The 27,958-nt window shown below is 40.2% G+C and overlaps 3 protein-coding genes across 9 annotated transcripts in view; 2 read left to right on the top strand and 1 right to left on the bottom strand.

Annotated features, from left to right (window-relative positions):
- The window catches only part of asz1 (ankyrin repeat, SAM and basic leucine zipper domain containing 1), a 41,682-nt gene extending 34,870 nt beyond the window's left edge, over window positions 1-6,812 (top strand). For both annotated transcript variants that reach the window (XM_006782312.2, XM_006782311.3), the window contains 3 exons: window positions 3,401-3,506; window positions 3,762-3,875; window positions 5,952-6,812. In XM_006782312.2, the coding sequence (XP_006782375.1) occupies window positions 3,401-3,506; window positions 3,762-3,875; window positions 5,952-6,125 (394 nt within the window). In that variant the 3' untranslated portion in view covers window positions 6,126-6,812. The remainder of the gene's footprint in view (window positions 1-3,400; window positions 3,507-3,761; window positions 3,876-5,951) is intronic.
- Window positions 6,813-8,184: 1,372 nt separating this feature from the next.
- On the top strand, window positions 8,185-23,910 carry wnt2 (wingless-type MMTV integration site family member 2). The gene is made up of 5 exons (XM_006782313.3): window positions 8,185-8,702; window positions 9,445-9,665; window positions 13,661-13,938; window positions 14,199-14,463; window positions 22,753-23,910. Exons 1-5 carry the CDS (start codon window positions 8,620-8,622, stop codon window positions 22,956-22,958), a joined length of 1,053 nt encoding a protein of 350 aa, XP_006782376.1. The 5' UTR covers window positions 8,185-8,619; the 3' UTR covers window positions 22,959-23,910.
- Window positions 23,911-26,554: 2,644 nt separating this feature from the next.
- Window positions 26,555-27,958, bottom strand: part of LOC102785930 (suppressor of tumorigenicity 7 protein homolog) — a 56,826-nt gene continuing 55,422 nt past the window's right edge. For all 6 annotated transcript variants that reach the window (XM_035914963.2, XM_035914976.2, XM_087843340.1 and 3 more), the window contains one exon: window positions 26,555-27,014. In XM_035914963.2, the coding sequence (XP_035770856.1) occupies window positions 26,919-27,014 (96 nt within the window). In that variant the 3' untranslated portion in view covers window positions 26,555-26,918. The remainder of the gene's footprint in view (window positions 27,015-27,958) is intronic.

Here is a 27,958-nt window from a genome sequence, read left to right as displayed (position 1 = left end):
GCACCTCGTTAAACCAGGTTCTGTCCAAGGTTCCTGTTAAAAGGGAGTTTTTTCTTCCCACTGTCATCAAGTGCTTGGTCACAGAGTTTTGTTTCAAATATTTTAAGGTGTTTACATTAAATAAAAGTATCTTTAGGTGACTGGTGCTGGGAATAGATACTATATAAATGAAATTGATTTAAATGGAACTGAACTCAATTTGTTGGAGGTTTTCTTGTGGATATTTTTCAGCAAGGAGGTCTTCAAATTAGAATGAAAATTAATTGAATCAGGGCTTTCTTCGGTGCATAAAAATCATTGTAGAATTTGGTGTCAGAAAACTTGTCAATCCTGAAAGAATTTGAAAACCTCAGTCTGCCAAGAATATTTGATAAGGAGCAAGTATAAAAACATTCACAAACACTCTGCATGAAGACAGAAACAAAGTTGACAGTAGTAGCAAAATTTTAAACACTTGTCAGCCCCACACCTTAAACCCTCCCCCACATTCAGCCCACTTCCATCTTTTTGTGATGCTCCATTTGTCCTCCTCCACTGGAAGTCGTCCATCAACCCTATAAGCATCTCACTGTCCTGGCTCTATCTCCCTCCCCCTTATCTCCATAGCCGTGCCCAAGCTGGGACTTAATGGTTTAAGCGGAGCTGTAATGATTTGTAAGGTGAAGGCGATGGGTGGTTGCAATGAACAGAGCGTCAGAGGCCAGACAGTCATCACACCGCACCCCATCACTTAATGAATCCTCTGCTGAACAGGACTCATTTTCTTTGCCTTTCTCACCTGCAGGATGAGAGACACCCCAGGCAGTCGGTTAATAACTGGGATGAAAATCTTTATCAGGGCTAGAACTCTGTAAAAGCTCCTTCAGGATCTAAACACTGAAAAAAAGTTGGATACATAGTTGGCAGCATTGGTAAAATGCTTGGAAAGGACTATTAGTTTACGTCAGTATTTGTTCCTATACATCATAGGTTACAATCTTACAGATGTTTTATTGCCAAGTGGATGCATTTATCACATTTGTGGGTCTCGAGAGTTTTTGTTCACATGTATAGATTCTGTTTTCAGCCGAATCTAGCTAAGTAGTTGTAACAAGTCTGAAATGGGGGAAAAGAGGTTTTTATGTCTTTTTTCCTGAATATGTGGTGTAGGTGTTAAGCCATAAAAGGGTTGAGTGCCTACAAAAGGTTTGGAAGGAGTTGCTACTCCAAGTGGTAGACTTAAAGTATCTTGGGTTTTTTTTTTTTTGCAAGTCAGGGGATAAGAAGCTCAGTCATACAATCTTTTTCGTTTGCGATTTTTGAATTTGTCACAGATTGGTGTCCTTTGCTTAATAATGCTCAACTATGATTAACATTTTCTTTTATTATTTATTGACCTGTAGGGACATGTTTCAGTTCCAAAAATCAAATCATAATCCTTGAAAAGTTTAATAATATGTTTTAAGGGTTGTAGTTTATTTCGGAGACAAATATATTTAAAAGTACCCCAATGTTTGGCATGACAACGGGTGATTGAAGACCTGCTGGGCCAGGTGGCTTGCACTACATAAGCCACCACCACCTCCAAACAAAAAATTGTAAAACCCAGACTGTTCAAATGTAAGCAAGTAAAGTAAAGCACCAGATATGTTGTTTTTCAGGATTATTGTACTGTCCTGAAGTTGTAAACCTAGCTTATGTTTCATTATCCCTTTGTTAGCATCTTAATATAACCTTAAAAATAATTGACTTTGATAATATATAAGAATTGACTTTTAAAATGATGGTAAACATTACCTATGGCAAAGTAAAAGCCTTGTAAGGAAGGATTGCATTGCTGTTCTTCTGGAAGTTAAACAATAAACATAAAACTATATAAAAATAATAATTGCAGGTCTAAATTTGCCTGAATATGTTTTTAGTGTGAGAGAAAGTCATTTGGTCCATGTCTCACTGGTAAAGCTGTTTTTGTTCAACTGCTTGAATCAAAGCTGAGTCTGCGCTTTGATTATGATATTGTAGTGGTATATGAAATTCTAAAAATAGTTTCACTGGCCAAACAGCGTATCACTCCACTCCCAGCAGCTACCACTGAGCAAGGCATTTGCTGGGTTTGGTTTGAAAAAGACAGGGAAGCTTAATGGTTTCCCAGCCCTCCCAAAAATCCCCAGATAAATAATTTTCAGTGGCTCTCATGCATCCTCTGTCAGCACTCAAACATAATGTCTGTTATGCCTTCAACGACCTGCCCACCCAGGCCCATCATCACTCTCTTCCCCCTAGATAAACTAACAGGAGGAAGAAGGGAGGAGAGGGTGCAGCACAGGCTGACTGATAGTGTTTACTCGCCCCTGTGACAGAGTGTGAGGAGGGCCGGAGTGGCTGGCTGCCCAGTCCCCTCAACGAGGAAAATGTACCATTAAGATAAGAGCTATCAATATTCCACAGGTCCAGAGGATGGGAATAGAGAGGGACGGCGTTTGATTAATCTATATAACTAGTCATTTAAGGTGCATGTTTTCAGAGAGGGATGACAGCATTGGGTTAGTGCGAGGAGGAGGTGCGAACAAGGCTTGGCCACCTGCTCGGTTTGCTGTAGCGTGTTAAGGTTATCGCCAAGAAAATGCATGGAGCTCGTTAATGCAAAGCTTCATCCAAACTACCAATTAGTCTGCACTATCATAGCTGAGCATCTTCAGCTAATTCTGCCTTGCTTTTTTCATGTGGACCTTCCTTTCAGCTTTAGTTTTTAGACAAGTAAACCACTTGACCTTATTTTTAAATGTCAGAGAGAGTTATTTATCTGTCTAAAGATTAAGTAGGGTTGGTTTTCAGGTTATTAAGTAACCAACCAGCTGGTTTGTATAGGACCTTGTTTTTGTTTGTTTGTTTGTTTTTTAAGGAAGGTTTGTTTACAGTCAAATCTAGGACCAACTTTTTTGATAAATGTCTTGATAAGTGGTATAATATTTAATGACTAATAATATTTGCCATACAGTTAAAATGCATTAACCTCCTAGGACATGGTGTCCACATAAATGGACATCACATTTTGGGTTGTCTAGACCAAAATACTAAATTTTTCTCTCAAGGCCTGATATCCACTTATGAGGACGACATACTGCCACTGTTCTGTCGAAATTTAAAACAAATGTCCTCATATGTGGATCTTATTAATCTCAGAAACAAAAATCAGGTTAAAAAAAATGAGGTAATTCTTTGGCTTTACATTCATCAGGTCCCAATCAGCCCAAATAGCAAAGAGAAATTAAAAATGCATGCCATGAAAGAGTTTGGGTCTTAGGAGGTTAAACAGAATAACATGAAAGATATGTACCCTATGTATGAAAAGATTGTTTTTTAATTAAAAATGTTATGATCATTTTATCAGGCCTTTCTCATAAGTTCCACATGTTTGCAGGAGTGAGGAGCTGCAAAACTTCCTCTTAAGTATCAGTCAGCAGTGCTGCTACCTGACAGAGACCATTCAAGACGTCTTAAATCGATTCCCTCGCCAACCCGCTCAGGTGCAGCTCATACCCTCTTTACCTGTCCAGTTATTAGGATTTTACCAACCACGAGATAACAACTATGACTGGCCAAATTCTGTGTCTATTAAAAATTTCATAAATAAAATGTATAACAGATCTAATGGAAATATGTTTTCCAGCTAAAAGTTTTCAATTCACTATTTTTTGCACATGACATCCTTTTATCTCGTCTTTCGTCCCACTACATTTGTGACATAAAAATCATCACCATCTCTCTCTGTCTCTGAGAAGTTGGTTTTCTCCCTGGACCCAAAGAAGGAGGCTCAGACCATCTGCAACCAGCTAGTGGTCCAGACAAAAGATCTCCAAAAGGAAGTCACCTGCCTCCGCAATCTGCTTTGCCAGGTTGACACACACACACGCGCATGTACATTTTGACATTATTTATCTTATGAATCACTGAAATGATAAAAATTTAAAAATCTATACACCGTATATTTGTTTTTGAGGCAGTGGTAATTTTGGCGTCTACACAGCTGTAACAACATTGGAGAAAAAAATTGTTGTATTATATGGTTGTATTATTGTGGAGTACTACAATATATTACAATACAAAGTGGCTGTTGTTGTGGTTTGGTGCTATGTAAATACAATAAAATGACATTTGTTGTTGATTGTAACAGTAAATACAAAATGTGTCAATGCACTGGTAACAAGATAAAAGTATGAATAAGAGTAAAATCTGTAAGACCTGACACTAATAGTGATATATATGTGATTACATTAAAAGCACAGAAATTGCTTTCATACAGTGCTCACTGTTACTCGTCGCACTACTGAGGATTAAAAGCAGCTTGGAAAAGCCATAGTTACATGTTGTGTTATATGTATTCTTGCGAGCTCGAACAGGTATGTACAGGAGTGTTTACATATGTGCACCTGACTCTATGTGCATGTGTGTGCATGTGTGTGCGTGTTTGCATTTGTATTCCAAGAGGAGAGAGTTGTTCCTGACAGAGCAGAATCCTCACAGCCCATAAGTCAGAGCTGCTGTGACATCGACCTGTCAGCATGCAGACGATGAGGTGGAGGGAAGGCAAGGGTGGGGGCAGAGGGAAGCAAGGAAAGGATTCGGGTTGGCGGGGTGAGGGAGTTTAAAAAGGGAGAAAAGAGCACACTGTAGAGGTGTGGGCATGTTGTAAGAAAAGGAGGTGGGATAGTAGTAGGTGCAGAACTGGCTTACTAAAAGGTGCCAGTATACCCCACTTAAAAGCTTTAGCAAGTTTTACAGTGGCAGGAGGAAGGCTTCATTTCTCGACAATTTATTTTGCACCTAGAAGCATTGTGTTGCAATTCAGACCTCGAGGCCTGTGAAGTTAAGTACACTCATGTCAAACTCCAGCCATTTGCACATTGCCTGCATATCAGTTTAGAGTCTTATTATATTTGGGACCCTGTAATTTAGTTGTGGTCTTCATAGCGACATGATTCAGTGTACATGCTAAACTAGACAGGCACAGCTACACTGTATTTGGTAGCAGAAATTTAACGTTGATGCTGAAGGTAGAGGGAGGTGTATGCTTTTATGGTGAGAAAGGAGAGGCCTGTGTATCTTGCTATGACACAATCTCAAATATTTTGCATTGCATTTTAAAACACATAGCAACAGAGATATGGAAACGTGTGCATTGGGCGTGTCTGGTAAAGGCCCTGGTCCATGAGATCTTTAATTCCCACCTCTAGCAGAACTTGGACAGCATTCAGAGGTCATTTTTTCTGAAAATCATGTTAATCGTGATAGTTTGAAATCATTTATCAAACTGTATTTTTTAAAAAGAAAAGTACAAAAAATTAAAATTACCATAACATAAACTTTAGTGTTGTAACATTACCATAAACAGAAGTAAATGAAAACGGCCTCCTGTTAGAATACCATCCTCCGTCACTTACCAGAAGCATTTCCTTCTTGGTCAAACCACAGGTTCCTAAGTCATAATTTCTGGTATTAAACAGAATTTAAGCCCTTTGTATCCTCCAACCTTCTCACATGACTGGGATTTAGTGTGACAGTGTCACCCTGTAGCTTGAAAAATCAGGCAGCATAATTCCTCTGTGACTTGACTTTAACTGATGAATCCCTGAGGATTTGGCACAGGAAGTTTTGGTGACTCAGGTCTGAGTCATGCTGTGGTGGTGAGATGGGACCAGACATGCTCTCACTCACACATCGAGCTGGTCTCAATTTGATTCCCACCCAACAGTGACTGAGCAGCTGTTTCCCACCCATTCAAGCCTTCCACTGGTCTGACTAGTGCAACTGCTATAATCCGGACTGGATTAGATTAAACTGACCTGTGACCCTTGTACTTCCTGCATTAGTTCAGATTGGCCTTACCTCAGGGTCTGATGTGTGTTTTTATGTTTACATTTGTATTTATGTGCGTGTCCCATGTTAATCTGACTTTGTTGTCCTCTCTTTAGATGGAAGAATTCAAAGATTCCTGTCAGCCTCCTAAGCCTGGTTTCCATAACAACAGGAGGATGTGGTCTCTGACCAAGAGATTTGCTCTGAGCACTCTCGGAGTCACCTTCCTCGTACTGCTCTACAAAGCTTCCAGTGGCAAGGTTTCCCTACAGTGCAGGGATACTTTTTGATCGCCTCACAGATTTGTGAGGTCTTTTGTGTTTGTTGGCTGTAGCTAAAAAGTTGGATAAGTATTGTGTTTATATGTGTTACGGGTGTTTGACAGGCATTCAGTTTTAATTTTGCTGCAGTGTTTTTTTCCCAGTTTGTTTTGACTTGTCACTGAGTTTAATTCTTATTCTTTTTAAGTTATTTTATATTTTAATGGTTTGAACCACTAAAGTTTTTCTTTTGAGAGTACGTTTCTTGTATGCTCGATTTAAGGTTGAAATCGGGATGCTTTCTATATTGGTGTCTGCCAGATGTTGAGTATAGAGTCTTGGCCATCGCCATCAGTGTTTTGAAACTAAAGACAAGCAAGTGGTGTATCTGATTGAGAAACCAAGGACACTGCACTTTCAACTTGTGGTGACATGCATGTCTATTTGTTTTCCATTTTCCACTAATTGTGACAATAAACTTAAAGTGACAGACTGAGACCATAAATTCATCAGGAAAGTGTTTGTTGAAGTTACAAGTTTTTGGGGTAGTGGGCTCATTTTTTTCACAGGGCTTCTTTTTGCCCCCTGCTGATCATCTTAAAGACTACAGGTGTAAGGCTTTGCAAAGTCGCTGTCCTTAGACCAACTGCTTGATCCTTTGTAATATACAGTCTATAAGAAAACCTAGAGGCATGTGGAAATGTGAAGCCTGCTCTCCCAAATATACAGAAGGATGCAATGCCAAGTTCCTCCGAGTAGTTTATCAGAGTTTTTTTTTGTTGCACTGGGTTATTTTGTAAGAGGGAATCATCACATTTAAAGGAGCCATAGGTGAATTTTCTAACAATAGAAGGGGGCAGAGTGCTTTTTCTTCTTGCTGGTAGCTAAACTGAGTCTGGCAAACAAACCACAGGTGTGAAAGTAATATCAGTTTTCTCCTTAAATTGCAGAAAGAAATCCAATCTGTATTTCAAAAATGATTCAAGTGGATTCCTGTGATGTTAATGGCCAGATTTAGCTTTAGCTGGTTGAATATTTTCAAATATCCAGCTGATACGTTTAAAAATCACAAACTCTTCAAAGTCCTTATTGTCTGATTTTGTGTCATTTCCTTTTCAGTGTTCACAAACTTTATTGTGCGCAAGTATTATCAAAAATACCTTTCTGTCCGTAAAACATGCAATGAAACTGTGACCTTAATGCGATTTGGTAAGGAAGTGAACAAATTACCCCCATAAAATTGGATTTATATCACAGGCTTATTACAACTACCGCTGCTGCAAAAATAAAGTCGTGTTCAAAGTCCTGATGAGAGCAGTGAGAACGCTCCAAATCTTCTTGTTGTTTTATGGGTTTCTTCCACGGGGATCATGGGAACAATCCAATTTGCCCATTAATCTCATCTGGTCAAAGTCTCCAGACCTCCAGATACACCCCGGGCTAGATCAAAGATGGAGGAAACGCTGTGTGACAGTGGTACAGACTTCACCGGGACACATCAAAAAGACTGACATGGATAATCCAATTGAAATGGACACATCACCTTTAGGTGCTGCTCTGGGAGAATCGGTGCCCAGTTTTTTCCTCCTTTTTTAGACCATCATTCCTGAGTTATTAGAGTGATAGTTTGTATAAGGCTGTAAAAATAACCGTGCGTCATGCGCGAGGAATCTGAGATATTATTCACCTGTGTGGGATATGGCTATGGCGATGGGCGCTCAACATAAACAAAACACTAGTTTGATTTATTTTCTTAAAGGGTCTTTATGCTTATCAATTACACCGCTACACCATATGCCAGAGGGTTTCTCTGTTGAGCTCTACGGAGTCCTGTGAGAAAAACATTTAAAAATCATAATGTTTATCTTTTGTGCGTAAAAGTTCTTGTTGTTTTTTTGTAGCCTGTTTTTTTCGGACTGGCACATCACCTCCATTCATCATCGTGTCCCCCGATTTTGAATCTAAGCGGGTTTGGGTATTTTTCCTGTGGTGACTGACATTGGTTAAGCGTGGAGTGTGAATCCTCCCACAGCTAGCTCCTTCTCTGCGCGCGTCTCATCGGTGCGATTTGAATGAAGAGCCCATCAACTTGGACCACATCTCAGAGGTGCGGAGCTCCGGTCTGGACACGGGCCAAACCCGTCTGATGTCAAACCAGCCTGAACAGATACTCTCAGACATCTCGTTTCTTCACCTCATTCCTGAGACGGGACTCTGCCCACTCCTTGTGTAAAGCAATCTGAACCTGATAGCACAGCATCCGCGTATCTCGCCTGAGAATCTGCTCTGGACTATTAAGACAGTCGCTCTTAACCTTTTCTTCAGAAGCGCTTTGCCGCTGTGCAGAATCCCAGCCAGCCATGACTTTTACGAGCAAACCGTCTGTCCTCCGACTGTCTTGTAATACATTTTTAAAGCGAGTTTAACTCGGCGATTCAACTTTCAGCTTCTGTTTTATTAATTTTTTCCTGTCATCTGTGGAAATGCTCCGTCCAGACCCATAAAGAAACAGAGTTTGGTTAATATGCACTTATTGCCAAGCGGAATATGTTTTTATTTATCTGTAGCAATCTGCTGGCTCACAGCTGAGATCGATGCGTCCTGGTGGTAAGTATTATTATTATTTAACATTTACATATTTGTTTAAATGAAAACGCTAGTGTAAGACTTTGTGCACGTTGGTTATGTGCTATTATAATAACCTTTCAAATGTGTTGTCTTATTCTGTCATCGGTAAATTATTGGTTTAAAAAAACAGTTCCATATGCACCCTTTTATCTTAACAAAAATGTTCCCACAGTGAGTGACTAAATTCCCCCCATGGCTTGCATAATTATTTTTGCAGCTTGTTGAATATTTGGACAGATTAGTTTCCAGGCTGAAGTCATTTGATATAATTTAATTTCTCTTTATTTGCTATCCTTCTCTTGAATCTCTAATTAATATTTGCAAAGCTCCTGTTTCCAAATTCCTTACTTCGTACCCTGTGATACTGAGATGGTATTTGGAGAGATAATTCCTTTTTTGTTGCTGCTGCTTTGTGTCTTTAATCTTCAGTGCAGCCCATCAGTCTTTCATCATCTTGTTCTGCAGGTAAAAGGGAGTGTGGACTTGTTAGGAGTGATTCCAACTGATACCCCTGAAGAATACACCCTCTAGCATTCTTATTTCATGCATTAATATAAAGTAAAGGTCTTCAATTACCTTACAAAGCTTTAATATATCCACAGCTGCCTTTACACATGTTGGGTTACATACAAAATGATTCGATTTTATCCTTTACTAAAGTGATCCAGAAACATCCCTGCAAGTGCTCATCTGTCTTGACATTTACCCTCCCACTCTACAGGTACATGGGCACCCTGGGCTCCCAGGTGATGTGCGACAACATCCCTGGACTGGTGAATAAGCAGCGCCAGCTGTGCCGCCAGTACCCCAAGGTGATGCAGGCCATCGGGGCTGGGATGAAGGACTGGATCTCAGAGTGCCAGTACCAGTTCCGCAACCACCGCTGGAACTGCAACACCACAGCCAGGGACCACAATCTGTTTGGACGTCTGCTGCTACGCAGTGAGTTTCACGAGTGTTAAAGCCAAAATACAGTAGGACCTTCATTCTACCTTAACATGAAAAAAGTAACATTTACATTAAAAAAACAAAAAAATTTAGATATAAAGTTCAAAGAAGGTCCAGGGGTTCTGCCATGAAAATGAAGGTTACATGTTGATTAGACGGCTGAGAAATTAAAAATAAACTCACACTTTAGTCTGTTTGGACCCACTTTAAAAAAAAAAAAAAGTCTTGTCTGTTTCTCTTTGTGCTACTGAATCCATAATTATTTCTTCTTTTTAAAAATATGATTATCTTCTTGCTACATATATATATATATATATATATATGTATGTATGTATGTATGTATGTATGTATGTGTATATATATATATATATATATATATATATATATGTATATATATATATATGTATATGTATATATATATGTATATACATATATGTGTGTATATATATATATATATATATATGTATATACATATGTGTATATATGTATATATATACACATATATATATATACATATATATATATATATATATATATATGTATATACATATATGTGTATATATGTATATATATATATATATATACATATATACACATATATGTATATACATATATGTGTATATATGTATATATATACACACATATATGTATATACATATATGTGTGTATATATATATATATATATATATGTATATACATATGTGTATATATGTATATATATACACATATATATATATACATATATATATATATATATATATATATGTATATACATATATGTGTATATATGTATATATATATATATATATACATATATATATATATATGGGCTGTCTTTCCCGTAATCGCAGCATAGGTAAGAACACTGAAGCAGACTGCATGCTATAGCACATGCTGGCTTACATTACCAGGTCTGCTGGCACTCCCTGAAGATGAACCGCTGCATGATCATGTGTTACATCAATTTGAAAACATGTTTGACATATGTCTTTAAATTAAAGTGACAAATCTGCACAAACAAAAGTTTTTAGAGTGTCGGGCAGATTTACTGCCACTCAGAAGATTTCTGGAAAACTGATAGTTGCTCTGCAGACATGCTCCTTTATTGTCGACAGAGGTGGATTGCATTCCACACCTCGTCTCACTTTACAATCGTGCATTTCTCACGTCACTGCAGCCAACTGGTTTCTCCCTCATTTTCTTGTGTTGGGTTGCTATCGTGTTACTCAGTATTTTGTTTAAGGCCGGTGGACAAATGTCCTACTAAAACAATTTGCCATGGCTGGAGAAATGTATCCGTAATAATTCTGATATAATAATTCAAATAATTTATTCAACAAAAATGGCACTCAGTAACTGATGAGAGAGAAACTCCAGCATTTGATTGGAATTTTAATTCTTAGGTGTGTTTTTTTAATTTAAACTATTGAACAGTTGATTGTAAATGTATACAAGATTAATCAGTAATAACTAATTAACTCGTTACAGTGTTATGCAGATTTCAGTGTCTGTAGAATCAGTGACTTGATGACTGATTTGGTTTCATCACAATGTTTTGGTGTCCCTTCGATTCCCTTGGGCTGCTGTCTGACCAGAGCTAATTACTCTCTGCTCAGCTCGTTCAAATGACAAACTGCAGAAATTTTAGACTTTTTTTGAAATAGAAGTAATCCCACCACTTTCAAGAGCTACTTCAGTTTATTAGCACTGTTTATCCTCTCTGGTGATTTGCTGGAGAAGACACTTGATTTATTGAGAGTTCCAGAAATCCAGAGAGGACACAGGCACAGTTTTTCCTCTTCATTTATTTCTGGTGAGAGTGGTGGGTGTAGGGAGTATTACAAATGACTCTTCCAAAGTGATAAAGTGTGAACAGTGTCGGAAACCAAGCGGTGAGTATCAATAAGCTGCCTGTCACCGTTTGTTACAGATTGGAGTCTGAACAAAAGCGTCCCGTCCAATTTGTCATGTGATGGCAAATCTCAGCAGCTAAAATCAGTCTGTACCTCCGACGAGGGGAAGCTGAAACATCTTCTTTCTTGTTTTTTTTTTTTTTTTAATATATTGCCTGGGGAGGATCATCAGGACCTGGCGACCTGATGTTCCTCTCCCATGCCCCGAGATTTAACCTGTGATGCGGATCCTACGACTTAGTTTCATGTCTGGGCCTCTAATCAGCCATGTGGTATTTGGACCTCCCAGCCAGGCCCCGGCCATGTCACACAGCATTATCATGGCACACTGAGGCCCCGTCTGAAGCGCCTTCTTGTCAGTGTCAGTAGGCTAATTTCAAACAATTACACAGGAGCTCTCCCTCCCTGTTGTCGTGTTCTCTCAGCGTCCTCCTTATTAACTTTGTTAGGCACGCTCAACTTATCTGCTGGACCCAGACACCCACATACTGATATCACTGTGTGTGCTTGGCAGAGCTGGGAGCTTCTTTTTTCTTCTAGTGCTACTGTGATACTTGAGTTTCATTAGTCTTACTGACTTTGTTTTAACACATTTAACGTATTTAGCAGAATCCCTTATAGGTTAAATTAATTAGAATTTTTATAAGTGAATGAATTAACTCATTGCCATCAATGATATAATATAAAATATGATAACATATCTAACATTGTGTTGTTAACCCGCACAAGCAGAAAAGGGGCTTGAAACAATGTCAAGAATGTTTTTTTAAAAATGTAATTTATCAGATGAAAACATCAAGTTTGCTTCTTTAAATTACATTTTTTAATAGGGGGGGAAATAAATTGTCTTTATTTTAACAGCTGTGTACCTGAATGCTGTTTCCTATATTTATTTTTCTTACGTAGCAGAAATGTACTATCTTAGATGGAGATTTATTTGAAGTGCACACTGATGGCTCTAAATTATTATACATTGTAAGTGGCTTGTTCTTGTAAAAATAGGCTTTCATATATTTAGTTTGGCCCTGTTAGATGCAACACACACCCTTTCCCCACCTGAGCCTTTGATCCTGCTCGGATCTTTTATCAGATACATGCAGAAGGAGATAAGAGCTCCTTATCAGGGCACTGCTGGTAAATGTTAGCTGTTTATCCATCTTGGAGATGACATATTTTTTTCATGCTTTGAATAAAAGCCTATAGCAGACAGTAACAGGTAGCAGTGGCAGCCAAACATTTAAAGGGTTTTTAGATTTGTTACTGTAACTGTGGCATCAGTGAGGTTCTATTAGGAATGGAGAGAAGCATATCTGCAACTTTTTTTTAATGCTGGTCTTTTGACTCTGTCTGGATTAATTGCTATCCTAACATCTGCAGTTTCTGGGGAAAATACATAGAAATTTTGGTGCATGTGAATTGATCATGTATCCTATATATCGTACCATATATACAGTAGGCGGCTGACTGATCCACTCTCAACAATCGGGAAAAATAACAATTCTCAATTATAAATGATGTTACTGAATGCATTTGTGGCAGATGTGTAAATGTCAATCATTTTAGGGGGTACAAAATAAAAAATAAAAAATAAAGCTGATGCAGAAGTGTCAAAAATGCAGTCTGAGGATTCCCCACAGACTATGATGTGAAAATTCCAAGATTTAAAGAGTAAACATATTTACAGCTCAGTGCAAAAAAAGGAAATTTAGAGAATAAAGGGCATTTCCAGTATTACTCATCTTTGACAGGTGGTTACTTGTTTGTGCTGAGCATCTGATTATATTAGAGGAAACTAAGTACAATTTCATTTTCTCCAATTAGTAAATTTTATGTTACAGTAAGCCTGTTTTTTCCACTAGCCAATATTGGCGTCTTATTTGTTATTACAGTGAATTACAGCTGTGCCTTGCTAAACTAGCTAGTTTACCAGCACTAGTGTTAACTGACAAATGAGACACTCCCACAAATAGCTGAAATCAACAAGGTTTTTGGCTCCTGTTTACCGGTATTTGGGTAAAAATTGAGTAATTAAATTTTTTTTCTTTGCATAATAAAAAAACAATTCTCTCTGTGAAGGTAGCCGTGAGGTGGCCTTTGTCTACGCTATCTCCTCAGCTGGAGTTGTTTACACACTGGCCCAAGCCTGCAGCCAAGGTGAGTTGGATTCCTGCTCCTGTGATCCCACCAAGAAGGGCTCATCACAGGATGCCAAAGGCTCCTTCAACTGGGGAGGCTGTAGTGACCATGTGGAGCATGCCATACGCTTCAGCCAAGCCTTCGTGGATGCCAAGGAGAGGAAGGAGAGGGATGCCCGTGCACTCATGAACCTGCACAACAACAGAGCTGGCAGGAAGGTGAGGAAGCACTGAATAGATAACTGACTTCAAAGTCCTTCAGTTTGGCCTGAGACACTAAAATTACATAACTTTTACATTTTTATCCAATATTTTAAGAATCTCAGAAATAGAAACACATTGATAAAACGCTGAAAATGAATTTGACTGTTTTTAGATCTACATAACATCATTACATTTGTATCTTGGGCTTTAAAATCTTAAATTAGTACCATTCACTCACCAGTTCTACTAAATCTGTTTACTGTTGTGCTCCCCAGGCTGTGAAGCGCTTCATGACACTGGAGTGTAAATGTCATGGTGTCAGTGGATCATGTAGCATCAGGACCTGCTGGTTGGCCATGGCTGACTTCCGCCGCACAGGTGACCATCTACGGAAAAGGTACAACGGTGCCGTGCAGGTTGCAGTGAATCAGTATGGCACAGGCTTTACCGCCGCTCATACACACTTCAAACGTCCCAGCAAGAATGACCTCGTCTACTTGGAGGACTCACCAGACTACTGCATACGGGACCACGAGTCAGGTAAACACTGACCTTTACCATTTGGATCAGTTGGATCCCAGTAAGCAGTGAGTGGAAAACGTACCTGTCAAAGACACATAAACACCCAGTTCAGACCATTTAGAGGTTTGTTTAATCACTTCCAAATTACATGCTGAAAAATGTTGATTTGTAATCTGGTCAAACAAGCCTAAATGCTCTAATTTACTCAATTTAATTAACCAGATCAAAACCAGAGTAAATACTCTGGAACTTAAGTGCATCACTTGAACAGCACAGCTGGTTGGTATCCTTAAAAAAGGAGGTGGTGTGAACAGATTTTCATATGCTTGATTTCAAGTAGCTGATTGAACTGCATCTCTAAAACACTTCCACTTTGCTGGCATCTCAAACTTGTCCATCTTCTACTTTTACTGTCACCATTGTGTACCAGAACGTGTTAAAGTGTGGTTTTTTTGTTTTGTTTTGTTTTTTTTCCCCATGACTTTTCTGGGACCAAAGCACACACACCTAACAAACCCACCTCCACCCGCACCTGTAGTCCCAGTGGACCGCTGTTCACACCGTCATACTGATATTTGATGGTGCATTCGATCCAGTTGGAAGTTAGAAATTTGAAAGCTGGCAATTCCAGCTTTCAGAATGAGTGAAAAATGCGTTACTCACACTGCCAAGTCTAAACAATCCACACTGGTGAGTGTGAAAAAGCACTCTTCTTTTGGCAGGCAACTTCTTGCCATGTCAGCAGTACCATACATGTACTGACAAAAACACACTTTGAGTCTTTCATACACAATATACAGCCGAGGACTGTTTCATAGACCCGCTGTCTGTGTCAAGCAGTCACTGTGATGTCAACCATTGGTTTCGAAGTCTGCTTCAGTATTAGGTTTTTGGCTACTGCCATGTTAAACGCTAACTCTAATTAGTACACTGAGTAACAGACTAGCAGTTTTCTATAATTGTAGTGTAACTCGCTACAACTGAAAACAAATTTCTTGGGTGGGCTGCACCGCACAGCAGACCTTATTATTTGTCAGATAATTCCATTACAAATACTCCAGAATGAGCCTCTTCACCGTGTTAGTGCTCCAAAGGCACAAATGGGCTGTAAACATGTTTATTTCTGTTGGTCATTTTAACACGGCGAGTCTATGAGCACTGATTACATTTGGAGCCAGATTCAGAGGATCTTCTGTTTTTTGCAGCTTAGGAATATTTTTCAGCCACCGAGGCTGTTAGTGAATGTTTCAAAGTGCAAAAATGTTATTTTGCTGTCCTGTTTCTCAAAACTTCAAGGAAGCAAAAAATGTTTTTTCCTTTGCCGTTCAGATTTGAAGAAGCATCCACACTGAAAACTGATCTTTAACTTTAGATGACATAAGATGTAATTGTTTTTCAGCAACTACGGTGGCTCTGGATGTCTGTGTCATAAGCGTGTTCGTGTGAGGGCAATCTGTGTTCATGTATATGTAAAGCTACAATAGCAGAGCAAGCGTGAGAAAGAAAATGTTTGCGTTTGAAAAGCTTATGAGAGAATGAAGATAAAGGCCATGAGAGAGTGTCTTGAGGTGGAGGTGAATGCCTGACAGGCGGCAGATGATCCGTGGCGATCGGGTGTCAGCCAGTTTAAGACCCATTACACACTTCTGTAGGCTGAAATCTTAGAGGACTACACATCATTATAAATCACCAGTGCTGGAGAAACACACACACACACACACACACACACACACACACACACCTGAGGGCATGATTGGCCTGCAAAACGGGAGAGATTTCAGTGGCAGAAACACCAAACACACACATTTCAGAGGTGTGTGTACCGAAATACTCCACCCAGACATAATTTCTTTCTTTTTTACAATTTAAACATTCATTGAGAAATTTAGAAGTGAAAGACTTCCTGGGAGGTAGGAGCAGTGAATATTCTCATGAGCAAAAACATAATTTTTTAATCTCACTAAATCGTGAACGTTTTTTTTCCTGTTATTTTTGTTGTGTTATTTGTTTGTTTTTTTGCTTTCTGTTAGTGACTGATGTTAGCTGTAACTTTCACCACCATGTGGCACTGTTTTTGAATGAGTGCTGTTGTTTTATCCTGTGACGCCTCTTATTACGACTCCATCAATACGAGAGTGTTTTTATTAACTTGGCTGGCTGAATCTCTCCACTGTTGGTGGACAAATTGGTGTTACACAAATGTCCAGCCGTGCTGTATTTATTATTGTAAAACAGCTCAGTACATCTGTGTGCTGTATTTCAGCCCAGTGCATAGACGTTTGTACATGAAGTCAGGCAGGTTGATTCCTGACACTGTGTTGGTAGTTTTGAAAGTTTTAAGCTATTTAAGTGCCCTTAAAGATTTTCACTCAATTCACATGAAACCACCCAACCCAGAAAAATAAAACAATAGTAATAAAAACAGTTCAAACAGTTTTGTGATGCTTTAGCACAGTGACATACCTATTTCATTATTATTTCTGACTAATGGGATCTGCCATTACAGATTTTTGCGAATTCCAAAGAACTATAATTGACAGCATATACTAAGAAAAATGAACTTTTATCATAAAATATAATTTCCACGCTCAAAGAAATGATTAAACTGCTGTACATCACATGATCGTCTCTCTTAAATAACTGAAAATAAAGAATGAGTTTTACCACAGCAAACAAAAGCAGGTGCAGCAGATTTAGAGAATAAAACAAATGCAAGTGGATGGATGTGACAAACATCTTATTTAAATACATATATGCACAAAATGTTATGAATAAATTATTATTGCATTCTGTCAGTACTTTATATGAACCTGTTATCACTGAAAATCATTCAGAAACTGCTGTCGGATCACACAGTTTTTGGCTGGTGGGAATTCAGAGAACATGGCACATGTGTGATTAATTTCTCGTGTGGCTCAAACCAGGGCTGCGTACCATTGCAGGCAACTGACCACCAAAGAAAGCAATTAAATAAAAACTGTCAGTTGACAGTATCCACAGCCGCAGCCTCGTTGCACCTGATGAGTGGAGAAGCCAAACCTTCCTTCTGACAGAAACTTTCAGAAGAGCTTTGAATGTGAACCAGTGGCAGCAGGTTTATTCACTGCATACAACACAATAATAACTGCAGCTCATTAACAGCTGTGCAGTCTATCAAGTTTTAAGTTCAGTTTTGGCTTCACAGCTGTTAATAGTACAAGGTAACTGAGTTTTGTATCTCAGTGATGCTTTTGTTTTGGCTTTCAGCTCCTGATTTACGTCTGCCTCTCTCTAAGAGATCAAACTCACCCCCGGCTGGGCTGTGGTAGTTTTTGTTCACAAGAAGTAAAACTATGAAGTTGTTCTTCAGAAGATTAGATTTCCTTTTGATGCTTATATGAAACACACAAAACCCTTAGATGGTCTGTAGAACTGTAGATCCTCTGACTGCTTGTGCACAGGATCTTCTAGGAATGGTGATTCTGTTTTCCAGAGAATTGATGGGTCAGTGGTTTTGAACATGTTGATATCTTCTCTCAAATATAAGATACTCTTATTAGATCTGTAGTAAAAGTTACAGTGGCAGGGTACTCAAATAAGGCATGAACCACTTTCCTGACATTGAAAACTCAGGTTTAAATCTGAAGTTACTGCACTAAGCACCTAATCCTGCTTTGTCTAAAGGCCCCTGGAGGTCTTAGGCCCTGCTTTTGGGAACAAGTTGAGGCATTACAGCAGACATGGAAGTTTTATGGGATGTGTACATGTAAGCAGGGTGAGGTTACACACACACGCACACACACACACACAGTGGGCCTCTCATGAGAACGTAACATACGCCTTCTTTAAAGACCAACTCCCATGAGACAACCACAGACTTACAAACTCGCTCTCAATCATAACATGTACTGTATGTAGAGTCACCTGCTCCCTCTTTTTGGTTGCACAACCATGAAAAGTAATCAGCCTTTCTCCCAACACACACAGACACACACACACACGTGCACGCGCTCTGAAAGACATGCAAACTCGCCTTCAATCATGGAAAGAAACAGACTAAATCTGTTCTCACACACAAACCACAAACAGGCTCGGGGCCCACAGAGATAGCGAGACGGCCCCTCTGTGCCTCTTTAAAGTGTGAAATCAATTTCCCTCAGCCCTGAGGCTCAGGTGCTAAACTCATCTCTCGGCGCCCCCTCATCTTAATTCAATAAGCAGACGCAGGGCGATCGAGGGCTGTGAGGAAGACTCTGGCCGTGATGTCACCCCTAGCAGCGCTGCATACTTTGGATGACGGGCGGGCACGCTGCCAGAGAGGGGAGGGCTTCGGGTCATGTCCAGACATATTACCTGGCGAGGGAATGGTGCAGAAGGAGCGTACACGCAGAGCGAAGCAGAATGTAAACACGAGCAAATTCCAGAACAATGTTTGAGATGGTACTTGAAGCCAATTTTTTCTAAACCTTAATTTATACAGGAGAAGTCAGCAGAACACACACATGCATTCTTTTTCAGTAACACTTGTGCTTTACAGTCAGACAGTAACAGTCACACCTGCCCAGCAGAGCAGCAGTCCTCTGCTGGCTGAACATCTGCAGCTCAACAGCACTAAAGTTCAGATGTTTCACAGCAGCTTTATCAAGATGTTGAAGTGAAAAGGCTGCGAGATTAAAAGCTACAAAAGACTGCAGCGTTATCGGTTACACAAGAACTACTTTGATCATAAAAAGCTTTTTCTCAGGCTTCACATCAACAAAATCTAAATTGTGGAAACGATCTTTTTTTTTTTTTTAAACCACCAGTAAATGGACCAAACATAAACAATTTCAAAAACAAAAAAGTAAAGTAAATAAAGACTTAAATGCAAGCTGTTTGAACTAGCAAATATATGAGCACCATGTTCTTCAAGGACTTAGTCATCAGTTTGTTGTCACTCTGGCAGACGAGGGTCCTCAGGACGATGTTACTGCCGTGCAAAGGTGCACATCCCCTAATGGCTGTGACCTCTTTCAGCACATATCTTATTGTTATAACAGTCTTTTCCACTGTAATATGATCCATCAGGTCAGTCCAAGATATCTAATATCCCCAGGTTCAGCTCCTGCCAGGACATTGCTCATTCCATATAAAATCAGTCAAATCTGAAAAGATTCATTCATGACTCTCTCAGAATATGCTCTTCATTCTGCTAATAATTAGAATAATTGACACATTTGAAGAAGTCACACAATATTTTAGCCTCTGTCCTGTAGACCTCTGTCAACCTGCATAGGGCTGGGTTGAAATTTGGTACTTTTTCCACTTGATTTTTTCCAGCTTTTTAGATTTTTTTTTAATATTCTCAAGTAGTGTGTCTTTTGTGCTGTCTCCATCCCTTTTAGTTTATTCCAAGGGGGGGGGGGCAGGCAGTGATTTTCCATGGAACGACCTACCAACTAAGAGGCATCTGGGAGGCATCATGGTCAGATGGCTAAACAACCTCATCGGGCTCCTTTCGATGCTTCGACGAGGAGCAGCAGCTTGACTCAGTCTCTCCTGAATGACAGTCGTTCAACTCATAAAATGAAGAAAAGATGTGAACGAGAATTCAGAAGGAAAGGCTGATTGCACTTTCACTAATGTGTGTAATTATGCAACAAGATATTGAACAGAATTATAGAGAAGAGTTGTAAACTGCACATATCTGACAGATATATGGATGCAGCTTCTTCTTGGTAAAGTTTGGGGGGAAGAAAGGCAAAAAATAATATTGTTACACAGAAACATAAATATCTCAGTCAAGAAGAGAGATGAAGTCTTTCTCTCAATACAATACTCAATACTCCCGAACTCCGCAAATCCTAAATGATGTCATTTGGATATTTTGAATAGCATTACCAGCTCTGTGATGACTCGTTAAAAAGTCGATATTTTATAAAAGCCAGGCCGTGAGAACCTTGTTACAATTTAGCGCTCTGAAGGCTTCCTGGACGTCTGCTGAGCATGAAATCAAAAACCGTGAAAGAGTATGACTTCAGCGCAGATTGTGTCACAAAAGCGTCCATTCCCATGTGTTTTATTTTGGCTGAAATCATAGGGATGATCCTTTCCCACACCCGGCGCATCTGTGTTTGTTGTGCTGCTATCAAAGAGAAGTTATCTGGAGATCTAGACACAATAACCCAAACGCTCTGCTCACAGTGGTTAGATAGAAACGTGTGAGATTCTGTTGGGTTTGATCATCCAAAGCAGACTGAAAACACTCCTGTTGCTCATGTTTAACATCAGTGGATCAAAGCTGCTGATACTGCTAAAAAAAAAAGTCCCTCTAAAAACTCCTGTGGATGGTTTTCAGTCGAATCTGCAGGCCTACACAGCTCCATCATAAATTGAGCTCCAGCTATTCCTTCTGCATACAAAGCTCAGGTACGTTAACTGTGTTTGTGGCGATATAAAGTGTGTGTGTGGGTAAGTGGAGTTGGGATTCAGGAGAAAGTGAGTGTGTACAGTATCTGTGTGTGTGTGTGTGGGCGATGGATGTCTCCTGTAAAATGAACAGCTGATGAAGTGTGGGAGTGCAGGCTGATGGCTCCTATCATCAATCTCTCATCTCACTTTCGTTCATCTTACTTATCTCCCCCCCCCCCCCCCCCCCCCCAAATCTCATCTTCACCGTACTGGCATTATACTCTGCTCCTATTGGCTTCTAAAAGCTAATAGAACTGTTCTAATTGGCCAAATTGAGGCTCAACTGCTGCCAAGTCACATTCCACGATGCTATAGTCCATTTTTTAAGCATCAGTACCATTACCTTCATGAACACTTTTCCTTTATTCCTTTAGGACGTCCCAGTTATTTCCCAGCAGGGTTGTCACTTCTTAAACTAGAAATCACAGGCAGTGTAGGTGTGAAACTGTTCCATCAGTAAATCTCCTTTTGGAAGGAAACTACTGAAACATGTTTTTGCTTTTAGTGAGTATAAATGTCATTCAGTGGAAAACTGCAGTAGGAAGTGATCAGAAAGGCAGATCCTTCTACTGTAGTATGATAGATTATGATACTGGTGGGAAAAACACTTTTCAAGGTAAATACTGACTTTTCCTCATTTTTTTAAGAACCTTTAATTATGAAGTAGACTTAAACTTGGCATTTTACACTATGTAGCGATAAAGCAGAATAAAGTTTACATCTAATGATTATAATTTTGATTATGTCCATGTTTTTAGTTTCAGCGATCGGGAGCAGCTCCTTGTCTTTCTCTTGACTTATAAGATCACATTTTGTGGTCAACTTGAAAGAAAGGCTGATGTGTAATATAAAAGTGAGGTCAGAGGTCAAATGTGACATTTTAAATCTTTATGCCATTCTTTCTATACGTTGACAATACACAGCACACACAGCGCAAACTAAGAATCATAGTTTCTACAACTTTTTGTCAGTTTTCTACCAATAAATCATTGAGTTCACCTTGAAGACCTTGGTGGAAGTATTGTTGTCAGAATTAATTTAAAACTTTTTTAGCTATCGTGTTTACAGACACGCAAACACTATGCATGCTGTCAGAACATCCTGTCTGTCGAGGCATGGACTCCGCTCTTGCCGGGGCCTCGATGTATCAGACTTGGGTGTCCGGATGAGACAGATGAGATCTGAGAAATTTGGAGGCTATGTCAACACCTCATACTCATTGTTGTGCTCCCCCAAACCATTCCTGAAACACTGTTAAATGACCGAGGATGCATTATCCTGCTGAAAGAAGTCACAGCCATTAGGGGGGGAATACCATCATCTGCAACCATGCTTAGGCAGGTGGTATAAGACCCACATGGATGGGAGGACCCAAGGTTTTCCAGCAGAACATAGCCCAGAGTGTCACACTGCCGCCACAAGCTTGCCTTCTTCCCATAGTGCATCCTGGTGGCAAGTGTTCACATGATGCAAGAGAAAAACCTGAATCGTCAGACCGGCAGCCCATCACCCTTTCTCTAGTTTGCCAAAGTTCCTTCCTTGGACCAGTTTTGGTAGATACTGACCACTGCAGACCAGGAACACCCCACCAGTCGCAGTTTTGGAGATGTTGTGACCCAGTCGTCTACCCATCACAATTTGACCCCACCTACCTCTAACACATTAGCTTGGAAGACAAAGTGTTTGCACTCTCTACTAAACTAGTGTTCGGTGTTTATGTTCCTTTGATACATTGTCTAGGTTTTGATTTTCCTCTGTTAATAACTTGTGTTCTCATCATTAGGGTGGGTCCCACAGATCAAAAACTCATTTTAAATTAATAGTCATACTGTGCAAAATTTATTCTCACTGACCGCGTCTCATTTGCTCTCTCTCCAGGGTCGATGGGGACAGGTGGGCGGGTCTGCAACCGGACATCCCGAGGTGTAGATGGCTGTGAAGTGATGTGCTGTGGCCGTGGCTACGACACGTCTCGCGTCAGCCGCACAACCAAGTGCGAGTGCAAGTTCCAGTGGTGCTGTGCAGTCCACTGCCGTGACTGCCACCAGCAGGTTGACGTGCACACCTGTAAGGGCCAGACGTGACCTCGCCACCACTAAACGTGACTGACGCCTCATATCGGGCATCCAGAGTCCCCCCGTTCCTCCTCAGCTCTATCTGACGTCTTGTTACGACAATCTAACTGATAATCTCGAGTCTGTCTTTAGTTCTGAGCCCTCTGAAGGTCTGTTAGGTTTTCAGACACCTTTTTTCTTTTCCTCCTCACCAAAAAAATTCACGTCTTTTTCTTCTTTTGGATGCTACGTGGAATGAACTTCCAGACTCAGAGACATTTAAAGCCTGACTGCTGAATGTCTGTAGCTGTTACTTTGAGAATGTATCAGTCAAATCATGCTTCAGATTCCTGCTGAACCAACACAGAAAATACTATTGAGACTAACAGGCTAGCATTTGATCTGCTGGCTCCAGTTGTGACGGTTTGGAGATGAACTGTTGCTTAAACAGGCCCCAAGGACTGACCAAGTATATACTGAAATATAACTTAAATTATGTGTAATATCTTTTATAGTTTTGTTGAATCAACATGCATGGAGGCTTTTGGCCTGCTCCTGTGAAGCCTTCAACACCTCTAGTTTAACACATAGCAGCTCTCCACACAGTTTATCAGCTTGTTGTTTAGATTTGTTCTTGTGGCACCTTACACTTGTCAGCAAACCATTTACAACATAAAGTACGACCAGCGTTCTTTTCCCCTGCGTGCTTTCAGTGTAAGCTGTTGTCACGCCAGTCTCATTCAACATAGCGTATCACAAGCTTCTCTCTCGCTTACTGTCTGCTCATTAGAGGCTTTCTGCTCCAGAGGTACCACCATATGCACAGAACATGGTCCTTCAGCTGTTTTCTCTCTCCATCATTAAATCTCCTTACTTAGTAGAAAACAGCAGCTGGAAAATGAGTGGACACTGTCGTTTGACTCAGAAACAGTGCAAAATTAATGCGGGCAGGACCTACAGCAATTTCACTAACACAAACTTACATACTCAAAATCCCCAGTTGGCACTAATGTAGGACATTAGTTCCAACTAACATTTCATATTAGCATCTTCTCCAAGTCTTTTAAAAAGGCTAGAATTAAACCATAATGTTGATAACAGACATAGCATCTTACTGTATTTACGAGGAAAGTTTTACATTTATGACCTTATATTTTTAAGTATCTACAGGGACTCTGTTTGAATGATCATTTTCTTTTGGGTGCTCCCTTTAGAAGTCCTAACAGAAGATCAGCATCATCTCACCCTAACTCTAGCATTCTCTTCTGCAACACCAACCTTCTCCATATCCTCCTTCACTGCATCCATGAATCTTCTCTGTGCTCCATATTCAGCATTCTTCATCAAGTATATCCACCATCTCACCTCTGCCCATGTCCAAACCATCTCAACCCTGCCTCTCTAACTTTGTCTCCAAAATGCTCAACCCGCTGATATAATAGTTTAATCCTGGTCATCCTGGTCATTCACAATGGAAAATATTTCAACTCAACCTCTTTCAGTTTTACCTCCTTTCTTGTTAGTCCCATCATCTCCAAACTGCATCGTAGCAGGTCTCACTACCTTCTTGTAAGCCTGGGTGATTTGTATCCCCGTGTTACAAATCACCCAACACTTATCTCCACCCTGCCTGCACTCTCTTCTTTTGCACTCTCTATTGCTTTGCAGGCTATTTAAAGCAGCTTCACTGCTCTACCCATTCCCTTCTCTTCCACACACTTGGATTCTGTCTTGGTTCTACTGACTTTCATCCCTCTTCTCTCCAGTGCATACCTCCACCTGTTCCCTACTTTCACTACAGATCAGTGCCATCTGTCAACCTCTCCATCATCACTGCAAACAAGAAAGGGTTCAGTCAATCCCTGACCTTGAACCTATCTGGCACTCTTACAGTCCTCCTATGTCCTTCAGCAGCTTCACATAATCCTCTGACTCTCCTCGTGCAGTACCACAGTGCCTCTCTTGGGCCCTTATATCCTTCTCTAGGTCCACAAAGACGCAGTGCTACTCCCTTTGACCTCCTCTATACTTCTGTCAACACTCTCAAAGCAAACATATTTGTAGTGTGCTCTCTCAGCAGAATGCTGCTCACTCATCATTACCTCTCTTCATAACTTAGCTTTAACAACTCTTTCCCATTGCTTTGAGATATAATTCATCGGCTTTATCCCTCTGTGTTACAGCTCTGCACATCAGCCTTGTTCTGGAAAATCACTATAAGTAACTGATCATTAAGATAGTCTAAGGGGTATTGTAGTCAACATCTTGTTAAAATAAATGCTTGAAAAACCAATTAAAATATCTAGAACTAGAAAAAACAATCAGAAATGCTTTTTCTTGTAGTTAAAATGCTCATTTTGTCATTGTTTCTTAGAAATGTGTTAATAACTAGGACCTCTGTTTACATTTCACTGTTATTGTGCCTGCTACCAATATTAGATTAAGGAGCAATATTCAAGTAGGACTCTGTGAAATCAAACATCATCACTGACAAACAGGACAGACGGTGGCCTGAGCAGTCATTATACACTGAGGAAGTAAAGCAAACTAGCGGCTGTTCTCACCAGTTGCTTCATTAGATGTAATACATGTCCTGTCTGTAAACTGCACATCAGCTGTGTAAGATTACAATATAAGCCTTACAAGTGAACTCTACAGAATAAATGGTTTAAACTCACACTGTGTCCAGATTTAAAGAGTCTCATGAACAAAAACACATGAATAGTTTCTGATTTCTCTGACTAGTGTTCTGTTAACTGGACAAACTTCTCAAGCAGCTTGTTTAGCTAGATTAATGCACCCTGGTGATGAGGTCTGTGTCACAGTTCATCATTAAGATGCATTGCTTTGGCACCTTGTGGAAGCTGGTACACATCCAGACATGCTTGAGCATTGCTTAGGTTGTTTCTGTGGGAAGGAAATCACAGTGGAGACAATCTGCATAATTAATGACGTCACCAACCCTAAGGGACCAGCAAGTCCTTGAATGGTGCAAATATGCAGAACCAGTTCAGGACTGGGCACTGGGTTAGTGGGAAAGGACCTGAGTTGTTGACTTGCATTCAGAGCTATATCTGGGATGTGTAAGTCAGACAGCACATGCAAGCTTGGTTAGCAAGTAGTTACTATTAAACATATCACTCACAATACCTGCAACACAAACTTTTTACACCACACTGAAAGCCACAACAACTGTCTGATAATTCCATCAAAACGCTCCAACCGTCACCAACAGTGAGTGGACTGCAAATGGAAGCAGGCTTGCACAACAGCTTAAGCTTTGCTGTTCAAATGTATTCCACAACTTTTAGAAACTATAGAGAAATAAAACTGTTCGTTGTACCAGGCTGTGAATGTGTCTTCTAACACTGTTTAGTTGAGCATTTTACCATCAAACTCGATGACGACGAACTTGCAATAGGCGACAGCCTGAAGTGGAGCTTCAGCAGTTGCAGGAACAACTTTTCCACTGTGGAGTGAGCTTTTAGTTTGAGAATGAAAGCTCCAAATATGTGATGGATCCTGCAGAGAAACAAAACCCAGCCGGTTGTATCTGGTGGTGCTGATATCAAGGTCAGCTGATTTCACAGTATGTGGGGCAGCCAGTAAAAACACTGCATTTTTGCAGCAATACACAAAAAGTCCTTTATTGTATTTTTTTTCCTTTTCACCTTTTTAATGATGGCAATTGATCACCTCTTTTTGTACAACAAAAGAACAGCTTTAAATGACTGATAACCCAAAGAAATGCAAACATATCAAATAAAGTCAAAACCAATTCTGGGTGTTGTTTAGCATTTTTGTTTTGCGCCTCTCCTCGGATTCCCATCTGCTCTCGGTTTGGTTTGAACTTGGCACAGAGGCGCGTCAGTCTAGTCCGCTGCAGTGTTCTGGATTTCAGTTCAGCTGTTTCTGTCCAGATAGAGGTCTGCTCTTGGTGCTGGTCCTGGGTCTGATTCCTGGTCCGGTCGGCCCTTCTGTCGGTCGGGGTCAGATGCGGGTGAGCTGATGCCAGAGGCTGGATGGCAGGATGCTTTCCACCTTCTCCATGATAAAGTTCAGAGGAGCAAACAGCGTGCTGAGGAACTACAAAGACAGACAAATACAATCACACAAACAGAAGGTTAACAGGGCAGCCAGCATCTTTTCCCTGAAACACACCACGCTACAGCCACGCTGCATTCTGGCTGCAATGTGGCCACAGGAACCGACCGCATCCAATTCTACCAGATGGAACAAAACGGTATCGGAGACACGCAGCAGTGTATCGAGCCACCACTTTAAGCACTTTTTTTGTCATCTAATAAAAGCAATTTTACATAGGTGCTGCATCCCTCACAGAGCTGTGGTGTGTAGATGGAGTCAGGTTCATACTATCTGATAACATGTCTCCCTGACTGCTGTTTTTGTAAATGGACAACTGATAGCAAGACTCCCTAATTTAATTTATGTTAATATTTGGTTTGCAGACAATGTGATAATTATCTGGATGGTTAATATAAACTTTGAACTGACCGGCGGGATAGGGTGGTGGCTGTGTATATCACCTGTACATAAAAGATGAACACTGCTTCTCAATGTTGCAGTACTGTCTAACAGTCAGCAGGGGGCACTCCCTTAACTTGTGATATCAACAAACACTTTCCTGATGACTTCCTGGTTTCAATTGGGGGTTTCAGTACAAGCTGAGCAAAACATGGAGGTAATTTTGTAAAATATGGACCACATTTGATAAAGCAGGGAAAGGTCAGCAGCTGTGACAGGTCAAACTTTGACAAATAAGAAAAAGGCTGCATAACCATGTGTCTGAATTATCTGAAGGTTTGGGGGATTTTTCTTTATTTTCAGCTGTGAGAACAAATAAACTTTCCACTTCCACAGCATGAATCCTCCATCTGTGTACAGTGCAACTCAGGCCTCATTCTCAAGCTGGCAGTCTGACAACAACTAGTAAAGAGGAGGCGAGGGGTGATAGGGGCTCCACCTGAGCAGCTCACAGAAGTTCCTTCTGTCTTAGATGTCAGATAAAG

This window comes from Neolamprologus brichardi, chromosome 7, assembly GCF_056152115.1.
Source record: "Neolamprologus brichardi isolate AB-2024 chromosome 7, ASM5615211v1, whole genome shotgun sequence".
In the NCBI taxonomy this organism is placed as follows: Eukaryota; Metazoa; Chordata; class Actinopteri; order Cichliformes; family Cichlidae; genus Neolamprologus; species Neolamprologus brichardi.
This window is presented reverse-complemented; position numbering and strand designations above follow the sequence as displayed.